We start from the raw sequence: 18,335 nt of genomic DNA on the forward strand, positions 1-18,335 counted from the left end.
AAAGGATGAAAATGAAAATAACAGTATGTTCGTCTGGGGATCATTACTTCTTACAGTTGCATCCCATCCCATCCTCAGGGTAGCCAACACCACTTCACCAGTCTCTCCAGTTCATTTTCACAACAACCATATGTGGTAGGGTAGGCTGAGAGACAGTGGCTGCTCCCACACGGCGACGATTCTCTGCCTCTGCAAATACAGAGACATTTGCAGTCACAATGGAGCACGAACACATGAACACATGAAGCTGCCTTATACTGAATCAGACCCTTGGTCCATCCAAGTCAGTATTGTCTACTCAGACCGGCAGCGGCTCTCCAGGGTCTCAGGTGGGGGTCTTTCACATCCCCTGCTTGCCTAGTCCCTTTAACTGGAGATGCCGGGGATTGAACCTGGGACCTTCTGCATGCCAAGCAGAGGCTCTGCCACTGAGTCACAGTTTTTCTAGCACTTTCCTTTCCTCTGCCCCTACACAGCTCCCATTCCTCCCCTGCACTACTGAAGGGCATATTGTTATAGCATTGCTATAGTATTATAATGATCTATCTGCTCAGTCCTCTGAATTCCCAGCTTTCATGTAAAAAGAAAGAGTGAGTGTCTAGCCCCTTTCGCTGAGCTGTGGGGGAAAGGCATAACTCTGCAATGAAAAGTCCTAGAGACTTAGAAGGAGAAGAAGAATTGGTTTTTATATGCCGACTTTCTCTACCACTTAAGGGCGACTCAAACCAGCTTACAACCACCTTCCCTTCCCCTCCCCACAACAGACACCCTGTGAGGTAGGTGGGGCTGAGGGAACTCTAACAGAGCTGTGACTAGCCAAGGTCACCTGGGAATTCAAACGAGAGCTGGGACTTCAGAGGAACATGTAGACAGATCATTATAATGGGATACCAATATATCAATTACCATTTTTTTAAAGTCCCAAAAGCCTTTTGCTGTGGTGGGGCAGGAAACTGTAGCTGTATAACTGAGCTAAAGAAAATGGTGCTACTTTGGACAGGAATTGCAAAAATGTGTGTCTTCCCAAACACAAGTCATGCAAATGCACATTGACTGCAACCTGTAGAGGTTTCAAGGCAGGAGACAAAGGTTGTTTATGAGTGGGTACTTCCACTCACGTTTACCCTCCATCTGTCTCGGTTGTTCCTCAGAGTTATGCATGAGTTTTCCTTCCATTACAGATAACCTCACTGTCAGCCCTCACAAATCCCGGGACTTCCCATCCCTCTATAAACTCGATTCTTCCCTCACCCCTGAGCTCAGCCCACTTGAAATCCCCATGCACAAGGCAAAGCGCCAGACACCGAAGCTTGGTTTCTCTCACAGCAAGCAGACAGCCAATTACAAAGCATCATGTCAAAGGGCGGGGATTCAAATACTTCCTGCTTCCTCTAAGTTCTTTCTGAGCTTTTAAAAATGAGGCTCGGGTTTCTCCCTCCCCGCTTCCTTGCAAATAGCTCCGTTTTTGTTCTTAAAATGCTCTTAACATGCTTTTTTATGCAGTATTGGGTTTCGGGGGGGGGACTATTCTCTCACTACAGCCACTTACAAAGCAGCATTTTAAGGGGTGGGGATTCAAATACTTTTTGATTTGAGCTTGGAGACTGCTGGTGCATAGACTCCCAACAGAAAAGTGTGGGTCCAGCAAGCAACGAATCCCTGGTAAAACTCCCATGCATAAATGACCATGGAGAGGTGGTTTGCCATTGCCTGCAGGCTGCCTCTGTGTAGCATCCTTGGTATTCTTTGGTGATCTCCCATCCAAGTACTAACCAGGTCTGACCCTGCTTAGCTTCCAAGATCTGACAAGATTGGGCTAGCCTGGGCCATCCAAGTCAGAGTGATACTGAATTGTTAATTGTGAGTCTTTCCTAGATACTGCCCTCTACCAACCTGCTTCCACTGAAATCAGACTCTGAGTGACACTGTGGCCATTTTTGCATGGTAATTAGCAACGAGTTCCAGGCTGAATTGCCCCGCATATTTTTTTGAATTTTTCACGCTGAACTGTCATTCCGGAAGTGACTGCGTAGCTGGTGCATACCTGCTTCGCATTACACTTAGCCCATTTAACATGACCTTTGGTGTTCGCCACGAAGAATCCCCCTGAAGGAACCATGCAAAATAACAGTGGCGGGTTAGCTATGCACATACTAGTGGCTATGCAAACAGGAACAAAGGAGCAGGCGAGTGTGTGCGGGGTGAAATTTCTCCTTTTGCGTCGGGACCGTGAATAGGCATTTTTAAAGTCACATTTTTAAAAAGAGCTTTGAGCGAGCATCAAAATTGACCATGCATAAATGGCCATTGTCTCCTGAAACCAGTTTCCCTGACCTGCCTCACTGGTAGCTAATCCGCTATTTAGCTGCTTTGTGCCTCAAATTCCTTCTCCCGCCTACTCAGTCAAGGTCCCAAGGGCCCTGATCCGTCTGTTACCAGTTCAGTGAACACCCCAACCAGGTTTAAAAGGGGATCGGTAGCTTTCAAGAAATGGGTAGGACCCTGACTTGTCTGTCACAGTGGACAATTAGAAGATGACATCATATGGATGTTCCAAAAAACAAACAAACCCCTCTGATGTGGATTCCAAACCAGTACAAAACTTGTATGTGGAAGCATCCAGTGACTGACCCAAGGTCCACGAATGCACTTTGCTAAAGGGCGTTTGCACTTGCTTCTCTGTGGTTCATGTTCGATAAACGAATATTCTGTTTAGTGCCCATTCAGCATTCGGAAACATGTAGGGAAGGAGGGGAAGCTCTTATCGAATTGCTCTTTAATGAAATGAGAGCCGCACTTTGGAGAATGAAATTGACAACTCCATTGTGCATTAAATGGGGTAGGAGAGGACAAAAGCCTCATTTGGCAGTAAGTGGAAACCTCTTGACTGAAGCTAGTTGATTTGTGCACTGGAGATCCTTTGCATTACGGCTAACACAGATGAAATCAAAATGCAGGGTTGCCAACCTCCAAGTACTAGCTGGAGAGCTCCTGCTATTACAACTGATCTCCAGCCGATAGGGATCAGTTCCCATGGAGAAAATGGCCGCTTTGGCAATTGGACTCTATGGCATAGACATCCCTCCCCTCCCCAACCCCGCCCTCCTCAGGATCCACCCCAAAAACCTCCCACCAGTGGTGAAAAAGGGACCTGGCAACCCTATCAAAATTGTTATACTGTAATAGAAACAAACTCATCAATTGTGGGCGAAAGCTGCAATGTGAACAGCTAGATTGGAGTCCAGTAGCATCTTAGAGACCAACAAGATTTTCAGGGTACAAGCTTTCAAGAGTCAAAGTTCCCTTTGTCAGATGCCTGATGGTGGGAGCATTGACTCTCAAAAGCTCATACCCCCAAAATCCTTTTGGTCCCTAAGGTGCCACTGGACTCAAATCTAGCTATTCTACCGCAGACCAACATGGCTACCCTATGAAATTACAATGTAAGGAAGCATGTGTAATCGATCCTTTAAAAGGACACACATTCCCAGACCCAGGTATGTGCAACAGAAAACAAAATGTCTCTGGTCAATCTGTAGACTTGCCAACCTGCAGGTGGGACCTGGAAATCTGCTGGAATTACAACTCATCTCCAGACTATAGAGTTCAGTTCCCCTGGACAAAGTGGCTGATGTGTATGGTAGACTCTATGGCATCACATCCCTACTGAAGTCCTTCCCCTCTCCAAACTTCCCCTCCCAGGTTCCACTCCCAAATCTCAAAAAATTTCCCAATCCAGAGTAGGCAACCCTATCAATCTGCCCAAAGCAGGGTTGCCCACCTCCAGGTACTAGCTGGAGATCTCCTATTACAACTGATCTCCAGTCAATGGAGATCAGTTCACCTGGAGAAAATGGCCACTTTGGCAATTGGACTCAATGGCATTGAAGTCCCTCCCCTCCCCAAACCCCACCCTTCTCAGGTTCTGCCCCCAAAACCTCCCGCCGGTGGCGAAGAGGGACCTGGCAACCCTAGCCCAAAGAGACAATAAAAATGTAAGTCAAAATGTCCTTCAAGTACAACTTCTCTCAAATGCAGCATGGCAAAAAGTTCCCTGGTTCCTTGCTCCTCTAGAATGCAAACACTCAAGATTTTATCATTGGAGGCAATATTATGGAGAGGGGTGAGTCAAAACTCTGCAGGCTCCTCCCTCAAATCTCCCGGAATTTCCCAACCAGCCCTGGCTACAAAAGATGGAACCCCTCAGTTAAAAGCGTTAGTAAAAAGACATGTTTTGGCCCGGCAACCAAAAGATACTGACACGGCCACTAAGTGAGCCTGACGTGGGAGTAGGGTTACTGGAGTAGGTGGTGGCTGGAGATCTTCTGCTATTACAACTGATCTCCAGCCGACAGAGATCAGTTCACCTGGAGAAAATGGCCACTTTAGCAATTGGACTCTATAGCATGGAAGTTCCTCCCCTCCCCAAACCCTGCCCTTCTCAGGCTCCACCCCAAAAACCTCCCGCTGGTGGGGACCCTAAGTGGGAGGGCATTCTCAAGGCTTTCTGTACACTTCTAGATTATTCATATGGGAACCTCCAGTAAAATCGATAAAGGAATATATTTATTTGGGCCACGTTTCAGTCCTTCATAGACTGATGATAAACAACAATGTCACTCAAGACACCAAAGACGCCTTGGTCCGTAAAATCCAAGTACGGGGGAGGGGCCATGGCTCTGTGGTAGAGCATCTGCTTGGCGTGCAGAAGGTCCCATGTTCAATCTCCAGTTAAGGGGACTAGGCAAGTAGGTGACGTGAAAGACCTCTGCCTGAGACCCTGGAGAGCCGCTGCCGGTCTGAGTAGACAAGACTGACTTGGATGGACCAAGGGTCTGATTCAATATAAGGCAGCTTCATGCGTTCATGTGTTCAAAGTCCCTCCCTCCAACCCCAGATTCTGAGAGCTAATCATGATTGTCTGACAGTGTGTCCAAAATGCTTTTTACATGCTCAGTTGGACTTTCTTCTTTATTATTACTTCTGTGAGCTCTGGTACTGAAGCCAAATTCTGCAGCTAAGTCCTGGTGAGTCTTGGCTCGAACTCGGCTCCGGGTTCCTTGTCCTTCAGACTGCAACTGATCTGCAGTCTCAGATTTGGCAAGTGCAAAGCAACAGAGAATTTCTGGATGCCGGGCACAGCGGTCCGCTTCCTGTTCCTTGCATCTGCCAGGGCAGGACCCCACTGGGGTGGCTGTTTAGATACCAATTTTAACTCTTCGCATGATTCCATCTTTTGCTCAGAGTATTGGAATGCATCACCACAATCTGCTTTTTGAAGGGAAACTAAGGGAGTAATTTATCTTCTTTATGTGTGCTAAGCAGAGCAGGAGGTAGGGAGCTGCAGGGATTCACAGCAAGCCATAGAGCAGTGATTAGTAACAGCTGACGGCCCCAGACCAAGGCTCTTTCTCTTGGGTTGCCTCATTGTAATACCGGAGCACAAAGGGCTTACTGTCCCAGCGCCAAGGATCAGAAACACAAGAGCACAGAGAACTGCGGCACAAAAATTTCCTGTAACAAAACACAGACGATACCTGCTTCAACAGAGACATAAAAAGGCCATCCTTTTACGTCTGAGACATTTAAATTAGCATCCTCTTTTGTGAGAACAATCCCCCTTCCCCTCTCGAAAAGGTTTAAAGTTGCCCATTCACAAAAATTGGTGTTTGGGAGGGGCAGGTGGGAAACACCCACGAGCAGACCCCGGCTTCCCCCCCCCCCAAAAAGGACTTTCTAGTTGATGGTTTTCCTAACATTAAATGCAACAATTTAACACGGTGAATGACTTCTGTTTCATTAGAAGCAAGTTCATCATAGCAGCTTCTCAAGTCAGCCGTACCACCCGGCTGTGCAAGATGCTGAGCTGCAAAAATACCCTAGTAAACGTCTGAGTAAAAACAACACTTGTAGAGTAAATGATGCATGAAAACAATGTGTTGCCGGCAGGACAGTGACGCTCATTGGTCCAAATTTATTATCTGACAAGAAATCCTGACCTGGACAGCCCAGGCTAGCCCAATCTCATCAGATCTCAGAAGCTAAGCAGGGTTGGCCCCCATTAGTACTTGGATGGGAGACCACCAAGGAAGTCTTAGGCCATTTATGCAGGGTCAATTTTGCTTCTCGCTCAATGCTGATTTTTTAAATCTGACCTTTAAAATGACTATTCACGGTCCTGATGGAAGAGGAGAAAGTCAAACAAATTCCAGCTCCCCCTCCTTGCCTGCTCCTTCATTCCTTCATTTGCATAGCCATTAGCAATAGTCGCTTGCATAGCTAAGCCGCGGCTGGGATTCTGCATGCTTCCTTCAGCGAATGCTTCGATGCGGGGGTGGAGCAAATACAAAACATCGCGTTAAAGGGGCTCTTAAGAAATGCGAAGCAGTAATGCACTGGCTTAGCAGTGACGTCTGGAATGAAGGTTCAGCGTGAAGAAATAAAAAAAATATGTGGGGCGCTTCAGCCTGGAACGCGCTGCTAATTACCAAGCATAAATGGCCCTAAGGTTGCTATGCAGAGGCAGGCAATATAAACCACCTCTGAACATCTCTTGCCTTGAAAACTCTAAGGGATCACCCTAAGTTGGCTGCGATTCGATGGCACTTGGAAGGGAGACCACCGAGGAATACCAGGGATGCTACACAGAGGCCTGGCAATGGCAAACCACCTCTGAATATCTCTTGACTTGAAAGCCCTATGGGGTAGCCATAAGTTGGCTTCAACTTGATGGCACTTTCCACCACCAACAAAATCCCTAGCCAGAATGCACAAGGTGTGGGCATGCATTTGTGTACTGACATTTTTAAAACCAATGCTGCAAAATAATGCTTCGTTTTATATAGTGCTTTGGTCCACATGGTGTCTGATGCTGAATGACTTGGTTAAGGCCACCCAGGACGTTTAAGGCTGAGACAAGGTACAAATTAGGACTTCCAACTCCGGTGCTCCCAGCGAAGTGCTGGTTGCTCATTAACCATGCAGCATATCCCCAAATACAATTATTGCTCCCCAAATCCAGGACCTAATTGGTGGATGATTATATTTGTAGACGGAAACCAGCGAGACTGCATTCTTCTGCAACGCACTGGTATGGCCCTGTTGCTTCAGGCAGAGGTCACCCCCGTTGTGTTGTAAGCCAGGTTTCCAGCTATCAGCCATTACCTTCTGACCCCTGGAAAGGTGTGTCAAAGATCATGGTTTTGCTGAAAAGGCTAGCACGGGGGGCTGCAGCATTCTTTACATACAGCCCCAGAACAAAGTCAATGATACCATCGAGATGTTTCTAGATGGGGAAAACCTTCAGGCAGAGGGAAGCCATACGGAATTTGAGTTCCTCCCCCCACAAAGTTAGGGGGCTTATCACCTGCTCTCAGACATGGGTAATGGGATTGATGGGATGTGTCATGAAGAGTGCCATGAACTGAGTACCAGAACTGGTACTTCGGCTGCCTTTCCCAGGAACAATACACAGAGCCCCTGTCCATTCTGGATTTGAAAGAGGTATCAAAAGAACTCTTGGGAACGCCCATGAGATAAGCAGGTGTGCGGCATAATTTTATTTATTTACAAAATGTACATTCCCCCTTTCTGCCCGATCAGGGCCAACTAAGTGGCTATCAGTTAAAAACAGACCATTATAAAAGTATATCATAAAACCAATTAAAACCAAAACATAAAATACATGTATGAAACACAAGGACAGCAACTAAAACATGAGGCAGGAAGGAGGGGATAATTGAGTAGGGGTGCCAACCTCCAGGTGGGACCAGGGGATCCCCTGGAATTACAGCTCATCTCCAGACTACAGAGAAAATGGAGAAAATGGATGGTTTGGAGGGTGGACTCTATGGCATTGTACCTAGGGTTGCCAGGTCCCCCCCTTTCCTCTGGCAGTAGGTTTTTGGGGCAGAGCTGGGATGGGTACTGCACGCGCGCGGCCATGCCAACACAATTATATCACTTCTGGTTTCCTGGAATTGTAACTGATCTCCAGACGGTAGAGATCAGTTCTCCTGGAGAAAATGGCTGCTCTGAAGGACAGACTGTAAGGTACTATACCCTCTTGAGGTCCCTCTCCTCCCCAAACCCTGCCCTCCCCACAGAATCCACCCCCAAATCTCCACTCATTTCCCAACCTGGGGTTGGCAACCGTATAAACTGTGGTTAGCCTAGAGTTCATTCAGTAAGTTTTAGCAGAAGTGAAGTTTGATCTGTGAAATTCAGCCACAATGTTCTACAAGCTCTCAAAAGCAATACAGCTTTTATACAGTTTCAGAGGTTACAAAGACGGCCCTAAATTAGTCCAGCACAGGAAGCTTCATGAGACGCTTTCATGAATAACTGAGGGCCAGTATGGTGTAGTGGATAGGGTAATGGACTAGGACAGTGATGGCGAACCTTTTAGAGACCGAGTGCCCAAACTGCAACCAAAACCCCACTTATTTATCGCCGAGTGCCAATGCGGCAATGTAACCTGAATACCACCCCCAGAGGGGGCCCAGAGGGAGAGGCTAGGGTTGCCAAGTTCCTCTTCGCCATGAGTGGGAGGTTTTTGGGGTGGCGCCTGAGGAGGGCGGGGTTTGGGGAAGGACTTCAGTGCCATAGAGTCCAATTGCCAAAGTGGCAATTTTTTCCAGGGGAACTGATCTCTATTGGTTGGAGATCACCTGTAATAGCAGATCTCCAGCTAGTACCTGGAGATTGGCAACTAGTTCCTTAGTGTTTTCTCTCTACATATCTAGACAAATGGAAAGGTGTTTGGAGGATAGCTTGTGGGCACTTCAAAGGTGGAATAGGACTGCACGCCCCTCCGCCCGCACAGACCCAGAGGGTGCCGGAGAAGCCGCTGGAGGGAAAGAAGGAAGGAAGGAAGGAAAGAAGGGAAGGGAGGGGGAAAGGGAAGGAAGGGAGGGAGAGAAAGAAAGAAAAAGAGAGAGAAAGGGAGAAAGAAATGGAGCAAGGGAGAGAAAGAAAAGGACAGAGGGAGACAGAAAAAGAAAGAGGCCATTTATACATGGGAGGTTTTGCCTTGGATTTGCCACTCGGTGGGGCACGGCGGCAGGCTTGTGAGAGGCGAGCAGGGTGGGGCAGAGGGCGCCTCCTTCACAGCCACCGACCAGCCATGCCCCTCCGCCCGCACAGGCCCAGAGGGCGCCGGAGAAGCCGCCGGCCATGCCGAGTGTGAGCGCTCAGCTTCTGTTCCCCGCTCTCCCATCCACCTGGCCGGCCACGCACGCTCCAGTGGCGGCAATGGCGGCAGCTTCTGTGGGAGAGTCCGGGGGCCACTGCCAATGATGTCGGAGGTTCCCCACCCCTGGGCTACAGCCTCCCCCATCCGGGGTGGGGCAGAGCCGGAAAGGCCAGCGGCTTGGAGGAACCGTGTGTGCCGGCAGAAAGGGCTACGCGTGCCGGAAGTGGCACCCGTGCCATAGGTTCGGCAACACGGGACTAGGATCTTGGATCCCAGGTTCAAATCCCCGTTCTGCCATGGAAGTTTGCTGGGTGACCTTGGGCCAGTCACACACTCTCAGCCTAAGCGACTTCATAGGGTTGATGTTAGAATAAAGTAGAATAATGTAAGCCACTTTGTGTTTCCTTTTGGGAGAAAAGTGGGCTACAAATACAGTACATAAATAAATAAGTAATAAAGCCAGTGTGGTGTAGTGGTTAAGAGAGGTGGACTTTAATCTGGAGAACCGGGTTTGATTCCCCAATCCGCCACATGAGCGGCGGACACTAATCTGGTGAACCAGGTTTGTTTCCCCACTCCTAAGCATGAAACCTGCTGGGTGACCTTGGGCTAGTCACCGTTCTCTCCGAACTCTCTCAGCCCCACCTACCTCACAAGGTGTCTGTTGTGGGGAAGGGAAGGCGATAGTAAGCTGCTGTGAGACTCCTTAAAGGTAGAAAAAAGTGGAGTATAAAAACCAATTCTTCTTCTTCTAAAGAATGAAACCAGTTTTCCATTGGGATAACCAAGAATGTTTAGATGTTTAATCAAGCACTGAATGTTTTTTAAAAATTTAATTGTTGAAAATACTTTGACAATCTTCACCAATCTTCATGAACTCTGGCCTCCTTTATATAAATCCTTTTGGGGACACCCAACCCATTACAAATGAACCATTCCACAACTAAACAAGCAGAGATCCTAGACGACCACTTCAGACTGGGTTAGTGAGTGTAGAGGTGGCAAATGAAGTTCAGTGAGCAGGGTAAGCAAATGTATGCTAATGGAACTGGTGATAACTGAGAAGCAAAGATAATTTTCCAACAGAGTGGTTGCTCAGTGGAACAGGCTTCCTCGGGAGGTGGTAAGCTCTCCTTCCCTGGAGGTTTTTAAGCAGAGGCTAGATGGCCATCTGACAGCAATGCTGATTCTATGACCTTAGGCAGAACATGAGAGGGAGGGCACCTTGGCCATCTTCTGGGCATGGAGTATGGGTCACTGGGGCATGTGGGGGGGGAGGTAGTTTGAAATTTCCTGCATTGTGCAGGGGGTTGGACTAGATGACCTTGGCAATTATTTTCTATAGGGCCATTATTTTCTATGGGGTGTAGCCAACCTCCAGTACTAGCTGGAGATCTCCTTCTATTACAATGGATCTTCAGCCAATAGAGATCAGTTCACCTGGAGAAAATGGCCGCAATTGGACTCTATGGCGTTGAAGTCCCTCCCCTCCCCAAACCCTCTCCTCCTCAGGTTCCACCCCAAAAACCTCCCGCCTGTGGCAAAGAGGGACCTGGCAGAAGTATTTAATACTTTCCCTTTAAAGACTGAAAGAGAGATTAGGCTTTTGGTTTGTAGATTCTGAGCTATTCTTCTTTTTCACAGCCTGTTTTCAAAACTCTAGATCAGATATCTTGCAACTGTTATGTAGTAAAATGTATTTTAAGTAACTCAGAAGATCTGTAAAAGTGTCTTGATATAGCTCCTCTCCAACCTGCACTAAGGATCATGGTTTGCAAATTCCACTTTCCAAAGCACTTAGTATTTAATTTTGCAATGTTGCTCTGGTTTTGTTTGGTTTTTGTTTGTTTTTTTATTGTCACGTCACAGCTGATTTATGGCCACCCCTGGGGTTTTCAAGGCAAGAGACGTTCAGAGGTGGTTTGCCATTGCCTGCCTCCGCTTCACGACCCTGGTATTCCTTGTCAGGCTCCCATCCAAAAGCTGATCAGGGCCAACCCCACTTTGCTTCTGAGATCTGACAATATTCGGCTAGCTTGGGCTATCCAGGTCAGGGCAGCTCGGGTATTACTTCATCTATTTATTTAATAAATTTATATCCTGCATTATCATCTTTGAACAAGACCATATTGAATACTGAGCATGTTTACCCAGTCATTGTGAGGGCAGTTGAAATCACTCTGTTCCACAATATTATCTGCTTTAGTTACGTCCCTTATTTTTTTTCCAGCTTGAGATCAGCCTCAAGGGTTTGATCAGGTGGGTGATGATACACCCCCGTTTTTAAGTGACCCTTAGGGCATAGCTTCAGCAAGACTAGCATAGTCCAAACTGAACATTTATTGTATGTGGCCATTGGCCATCACAAATAGCTAAACATAGTTGTGTGTGTGTAAAGGGCCGTCAAGTCGCAGCCGACTTATGGCAACCCTTTTTGGGGTTTTCATGGCAAGAGACTAACAGAGGTGGTTTGCCAGTGCCTTCCTCTTTATAGCAACCTTGGCCTTCCTTGGTGGTCTCCCATCCAAATATTAACCAGGGCTGACCCTGCTTAGCTTCTGAGATCTGACGAGATCAGGCTAGCCTGGGCCATCCAGGTCAGGGCAAAACATAGCTATACAACAATATAAATAAAGCATATCAGCCATTAAAATGTTAAATCAGATACCAAAATATACTAACATATACTAATTTGTCATTTTAAACTTAATTGATAGCTCCTTCAGAAACCCTAGATCTTACTTTCTTTGTTGCTAGGGCAAACAAAGAAACCTTATGTGTTACGTAGGCATCTATGTCAGACAACAGAAATTTAATTTTATCCTCATCCAAATCTGCCGTAATAATGGATAATATTCCTCCTATGAATTTGTCCCTAGGACCATCGCACAGGGGGCAAGAAAGGATATAATGAGGTAAATCCTCCAGTTTTGAGGCTCCGCAAACGCACACGCATTGTTCCCTTGGTAATTGAGAATATCGACCAGCCAATAAAGCCGTGGGCATGGATTGGAAGCGCAATGATGTAAAAGATGTTCTAAAATTAGCATTTGCGATGTTAACTAGATAGAGGGTTCTAGAGTGGTCATTTTTAAATAGTTTATACTGTGGCGCTGCTTTAGATTTTAAGATTACTGAGCAATCTATCAATGCATTTGGCTATATAAACCCAATCTCTAAAGTGGTAATTATCAGCTGTGGCTTCTAGAAGGTTATCAGGGATGGAATATTTTAAGAGAATACTGTTCAGAAATCCTTGGTGCTTTAAATCTTTAGATAACAATAAACTAAAATATTGACGGCACAATTAATTAGGTCTAGCATAGTCTGCCTGAATACCAGCTCTTCTATGGTTAAGATGTCTATAGACATTAGAAAAATACCATAAGTCTTTGGTACTCTGTATTTCCAGTGCCACAGGCCCTGTAGCAGGTGCCACTGAAACTTGATATCACACAGGAAACAGATCACCAAAGACATCACGCTGTGGAGAAAGGCAATCTGGCAACATGTACAACAAAGTACTGAAAACCTACTTATTTGTATGACAGATGTAAGATTGGCAACCATGCCTCCAAGAGAGCATAGAGAACCTTAGTAGGGTTCAACAGGCTTAGTAGGAGCAAAAAAGGGGGGGGGAGAGAGAGAGAGAGAGAGAGAGAGAGAGAGGCAGGGCCTGGTATTAGGGTTGCCAACCTCCAGGTGGTGGCTGGAGATCTCCTGGGATTATTACTTGATCTCCAGGTGACAAAGAAACCTGGAGAAAATGGCCGCTTTTGAAGGTGGACTCTAGGTATTATACCCCATTGAAGTCCCTTCCCTCCCGAAACCCCACCCTCCTCAGGCTCCACACCGAAAATCTCTAGGTATTTCTCAACCCAGAGCTGGCAACCTTACCTACTGATACAATGACGTGACTTCCTGTGAAACCTGGAAGTGGCATCACTGGACATGCTAGGATTTTCAAAAACTTTATGGGAAAACCATCACTGTGCCAGAATAATGCCACCTCCCATATTTCCCCCTGCCTAATCCTCAGAGATCAAGAAACACCAATCTAGAAATTTATGAACTGGGAAATTTATGAATTATCTCTTGAGAATTTTTGTAGTAATAGCCATGGGCACATTCAATTTAGATTGGAGATGTGGTGTGAGGCAAGTTTTTAACCCTTTCTGTGCTTGTATCCTTTGTTAGAGAAAGACCAGCTAGAAGAGTCATAAGAAATTCATTTAATCTTAATTCATAACCCAACCAAGTGGACTGCAACTAAAAATAAACAATGAATCCTAAATAGCGCTTAGTCATTGTTAGAAAAATGATTTGACTTTGCTTTCACTGTGAACAACACATTATATTCCCAAATGCCCTAAACACAAATATTTTAATTCAACCATGTTTACAGCTGTTATTAAAATCCGTGGCAGCAAAGTGCTGTTTATGTTTTCCATTATTCTTGCTCTAATGAATCTCCAAGCCCCTGAAAAAGTTAGAAGGCTGATAACATCAAAGCCCTTTATGTTAGTTCACACGTGATGGTATGATCAGCAAAGCTCTTCTTACATGCTTATTTTTCCGTAATCTTTTTTTTCCAAGTTAAAAACATTAAAAATGAAAGAAAACTGCTAGAAGGAGCACCTCACTCACTGCAAAATATGTGCCTTTGGGTTATGCAGCCATGTGGCTGGAAGTTTTTTGTGTGTATGTTTCAGTTAAAGGGGTTGGAGTGAAGGTCAGGAGGTTTAAACAGGAATGCAGAAGACCACGATCACCAAGAAAACAGTGGGATTGGAGGTGGGAGGAACCATATGAAAGGGAAAGTTTAAAAAAAACAATATTGTTGTTGAATTTTAAGTTATGCAGAACCGATGAGAAGATTCTAAACACAGAACATCTATTCATTACAATCCCAAACATTCAAAGCCCTACCTATATAGCAAACTGAGTTTTATTCTTAGAAGAATGTCCATACATCTTTTAATTTCCTTATTGCTGTCCAAGAAAAAACCCATCTCCGTTTTGGCCTTCTAAGAATGCTTTGTGGAAATGTTGAGTGTGAGTTTCTAGCGCCACTATTGAAAGTTCGACTCCCTCCCAAGGACGTCTACCAATTCAGAGGCAATTTCAAAGCTCTGCAGCAAGGAAACCAAGTTCAAAACCCGGCCCCGCTGATCCCTGGTATTATTAAAACCCGCTCTTGAATTATGGGGGGAGGGTAGGAGAGTATTAATGAAATACACAAACCCTGCCCTCTGACTTCTCTCCTACCACTGGTTCTCATAAACCCCATCCCAATTTAGTTAATACCAGCCGTTTTACAATTATTCATGTAATGCTGGGGTCACTGTGAACCAAGTTGATGAAGTCCTGCGCACACCAATCAGGAAAGCGCTTGGGAATCTTGCGTTCTCGTCAGTTCACATGACACACTGTGTGAACGCCAATTACTCGCTACTCCTAATTAAGTTACTCCTCATCTTCCAGACTCCAATACCATACCTACAACAATAACCTTCTAACAGTTTATTCACACTGTGGTCATGGGAAGTGGGGTCCAGAAAGGGAGATATTCCCCGATACTAGACTTGCCCAACCGAAACACCCCCAAGGAAGGGGGACAGAAGATAAATGGCACATAACAGTAAAGCCGCTCAGTGGATTATTCCTTTCATTAAGTAAATCCCCCTTGGGCAGTGAAATCTCTATACTGATTTGTCAACATTGGAACCAAATAACATTAATAGGCCTCACCCTAGAATTGCCATTTGCCCACATGTGGCAGGCAAACCCCTGCCCTCAGCATCAATCTCCCTTAGGGTTGCCAACCTCCAGGTACTAGCTGGAGATCTCCTGCTGTTACAACTGATCTCCAGCCAATAGAGATCAGTTCACCTGGAGAAAATGGCTGCTTTGGCAATTGGACTCTATGGCATTGAAGTCCCTATTACAACTGATCTCCAGCCAATAGAGATCAGTTCTCCTGGAAAAAATGGCCACTTTGGCAATTGGACTCTATGGCATTGAAGTTCCTCCTCTCTCCAAACCCTGCCCTCCTAGGGATCCATCCCAAAAACCTCCCACCGGTGCCGAAGAAGGACCTGGCAACCTTGATCCCCCGCCCTCAAGAAACTGAGGAGCGGGAGAAAAAATGCCCAGAAAATGGCCTCCTAGCAATTTTTTTTAAGAATTTCCCTACAATCTATCTGGTCTTTACTATAGAGATAGGGGGAAATCATTCTCCCCAGAAATAGGGTTGCCAGCTTCCAGGTTTCCCATTCATGTACATATGAGGGCCAATCCTGTTTAGCTTCTGAGAGCTGATGAGATCAGGCCATGCTGGGCCATCTAGGTCAGAGATGGAGTACTGGTAGGGTTGCCAACCTCCAGGTACTAGCTGGAGATTTCCTGCTATTACAACTGATCTCCAGCCGATAAGAGATCAGTTCACCTGGGAAAATGGCCACTTTGGCAACTGGACTCTATGGCACTGAAGTCCCCCCCCAAAGCCTGCCCTCCTCAGCATCGCCCCAAAAATCTCCCGCTGGTGGTGAAGAGGGATCTGGCAACCCTACCCAGAAACCACCCTCAAAATCTGCCAGCATTTGCTGAAGCAATGCTGGCAACCCTAGTTGGTCTCCCAAATCTCTACAGCTAATTCTCCTGTTAGAGTTCAAGAATGGGCTGTATTCACCTTGGGGCCAGTGAGGGTTCTTATTTGATCCCGGCACTGCCCCTGATACAAGGGCAACACTGCTGCTGTTGTTATATGATCATCATCACTGTCATTGTGATTATCATCATCATTATAGCCAGTTCTGCCTTAAGAACTGTTTCGTACAATTCATGATGGAGATCCAGTGTTCGTTGTTGCTTTGAAACTCATTGCTTAGTTATTTGCAATGCAAGAGCACTTTTCTGGGAGTAAGCCTTCAGTAGAATTCTGAGTAGACCTGCTTAGGATTGCACTAGTAAGCATTTCTAAGGCACTTTTGTACTATAAACATCCTCCAAAGCCACTCACAATAAAATCTCAAGCAAAAAACACCAGGGGGAAAAACGAAAGACAACGTCAGGAAAGCAGAATATGAAGAGAGTTGGATACAAATCAGACAAAAAGCAATGACAGAAACATCAATCCATGCTGAAAACCTTGGAGCACAAAAAGGTCTTGGCACCAAAATTCAAATATTGTAGGTACCTCACATCTCTCTGGGATAGCATCCTATCAATGAAGGTCGGACCAGAACCAACGGGTTGAAATTAAATCAAAAGAGTTTCCATCTAGACACTAGGAAGAATTTTCTAACAGAGCGTTCTTCAGTGGAACAGGCTTCCTTGGGAGGTGGTAAGCTCTCCTTCCCTGGAGGTTTTTAAGAAGAGGCTAGATGGCCATCTGTCAGCAATGCTGATTCTATGACCTTAGGCCGATCATGAGAGGGAGGGCATCTCGGCCATCTTCTGGGCATGAAGCAGGGGTCCCTGAGGGTGTGTGGGGGAGGTAGTTGTGAATTTCCTGCATGTGCAGGGGGTTGGACTAGATGAGCCTGGTGGCCCCTTCCAGCTCTATGAATTCATCTCCACCACTGAAATGGACTTCCCAAGAGTCACAACCTGCTTGATTTCTGAAAGAGGGGGAATCCAGAAAGGCCTCTGTGTGCCTGGAAACACACAAGTAGCCAGCACAGATCTTTTTAGCATAGGAAAAATATGTTCAAAACACACAAGTAGCCAGCACAGATCTTTTTAGCATAGGAAAAATATGTTCAAATTGGCAAATAGCCATTTAGCTACACTGTTCTGAAATGAACTGTAAGTTTCAAGATAATATATTCAATGTGCTTTGAAAGAAAAAAAAATATTTTTTTGTTGTTGTTTGTTCTCCAAACCATTTTCAAGGGGAGCCCCATATGTAACTCATTACAGTAATCTAAGTTGAATGCTACAAGAGCACAAATAAACATGGCAAGGTTCTCTCCCCAGAATGGGCCACAAAAGACACACTGATCTACATTTGTAAAAGATACTTTATATCACTATGCCACCTGAGCAGAGGGGCGGCCCATCTACTAGTACACCTAGGTGATCGCCTAGGGTGCCAGGGCAAAAAGGGCAGCAACCAGCCCTGTCACCCCCCCCACCCGGCAGCCTGTCTGCTACCTACCTGTGGCATCAGGGTCTGCTGCTGCACGCGGCAAACCTGGGAGGTAGGGTTGCCAACCTCCAGGTACTAGCTGGTGATCTCCTGCTATTACAACTGATCTCCAGGTGATAAGATTAGTTCACCTACAGAAAATGGCTGCTTTGACCACTGGACTCTATGGCATCGAAGTCCCTCCCCTCCCCAAACCTCACCCTCCTCAGGCTCCCCCCCCCCAAAAAAAAACCTCCAGCCAGTGGCGAATAGGGACCTGGCAACCCTACCACAGGCTCAAAAAGGTTGGGGACCCCTGACATAACGGAAGGGAATCCCAAGATCCAACCCAATGTCTTCTCCATTATTTAAATCCACTACCGGTACTTTTAGTTTCTTCCACAGTAGCTTATAAAATGGCAACCGCAATCAGGCCAAAAATGTCACTGTGACCTGCATATACATAAAGTGTGGAGAATCTACTCTTTGTTGTCATCTCTTTATCAATACATGTATAAAAAATAGGAAAACAGAGCTTTAATAACTGCAGCACCAACAAAATACAGAAAGGGAATGGTAACATCTGTACCTGTCACTAAGCTGGACACGATGAGAGGCAAGACCAACATCTGCAGCATCCTCATTAACAGTTCTCCAGGGAAGGAAAAGTATTTCACTTCTCGGTAGCTGAAGTGGTATGACCGGAGAGCAAATCCAAGGATGATTCCTGCAGAGAAAGAAAGCCAATCAGCAAATTTAAGCAATAAAGAAAGAAATCATAACATGGATCTGGGACAGTTGCAATGGAAGAGGAGGAGTCTCATTTAGGCTCTGAGGGCAGAGCATGAGCAGAATTTCAGGGACTGCGGCAGGGTACATGCTTTGCATGCTTAAAGTCCTAGGTTTGATCCTGGCCATCTCCAGCTGAATGATATCAACAGGGCTGGGAAAGATTTCTGCCTTGAGACCCTGGAATACCGTTGTCAGTCTGTACTATTGGTGGCGGTCGAA

The 18,335-nt window shown here is 46.0% G+C and overlaps 1 protein-coding gene across 1 annotated transcript in view; it reads right to left on the reverse strand.

Moving 5' to 3' along the window:
• SLC1A3 (solute carrier family 1 member 3) overlaps window positions 1-18,335 on the reverse strand; it is a 53,726-nt gene that overhangs the window by 17,378 nt on the left and 18,013 nt on the right. Inside the window, exon 2 of the mRNA XM_056848392.1 lies at window positions 17,914-18,051. Within this exon, the coding sequence (XP_056704370.1) occupies window positions 17,914-18,051 (138 nt within the window). The remainder of the gene's footprint in view (window positions 1-17,913; window positions 18,052-18,335) is intronic.

The sequence above is a fragment of the Euleptes europaea genome, chromosome 4 (genome assembly GCF_029931775.1).
Source record: "Euleptes europaea isolate rEulEur1 chromosome 4, rEulEur1.hap1, whole genome shotgun sequence".
Lineage (NCBI taxonomy): Eukaryota > Metazoa > Chordata > Lepidosauria > Squamata > Sphaerodactylidae > Euleptes > Euleptes europaea.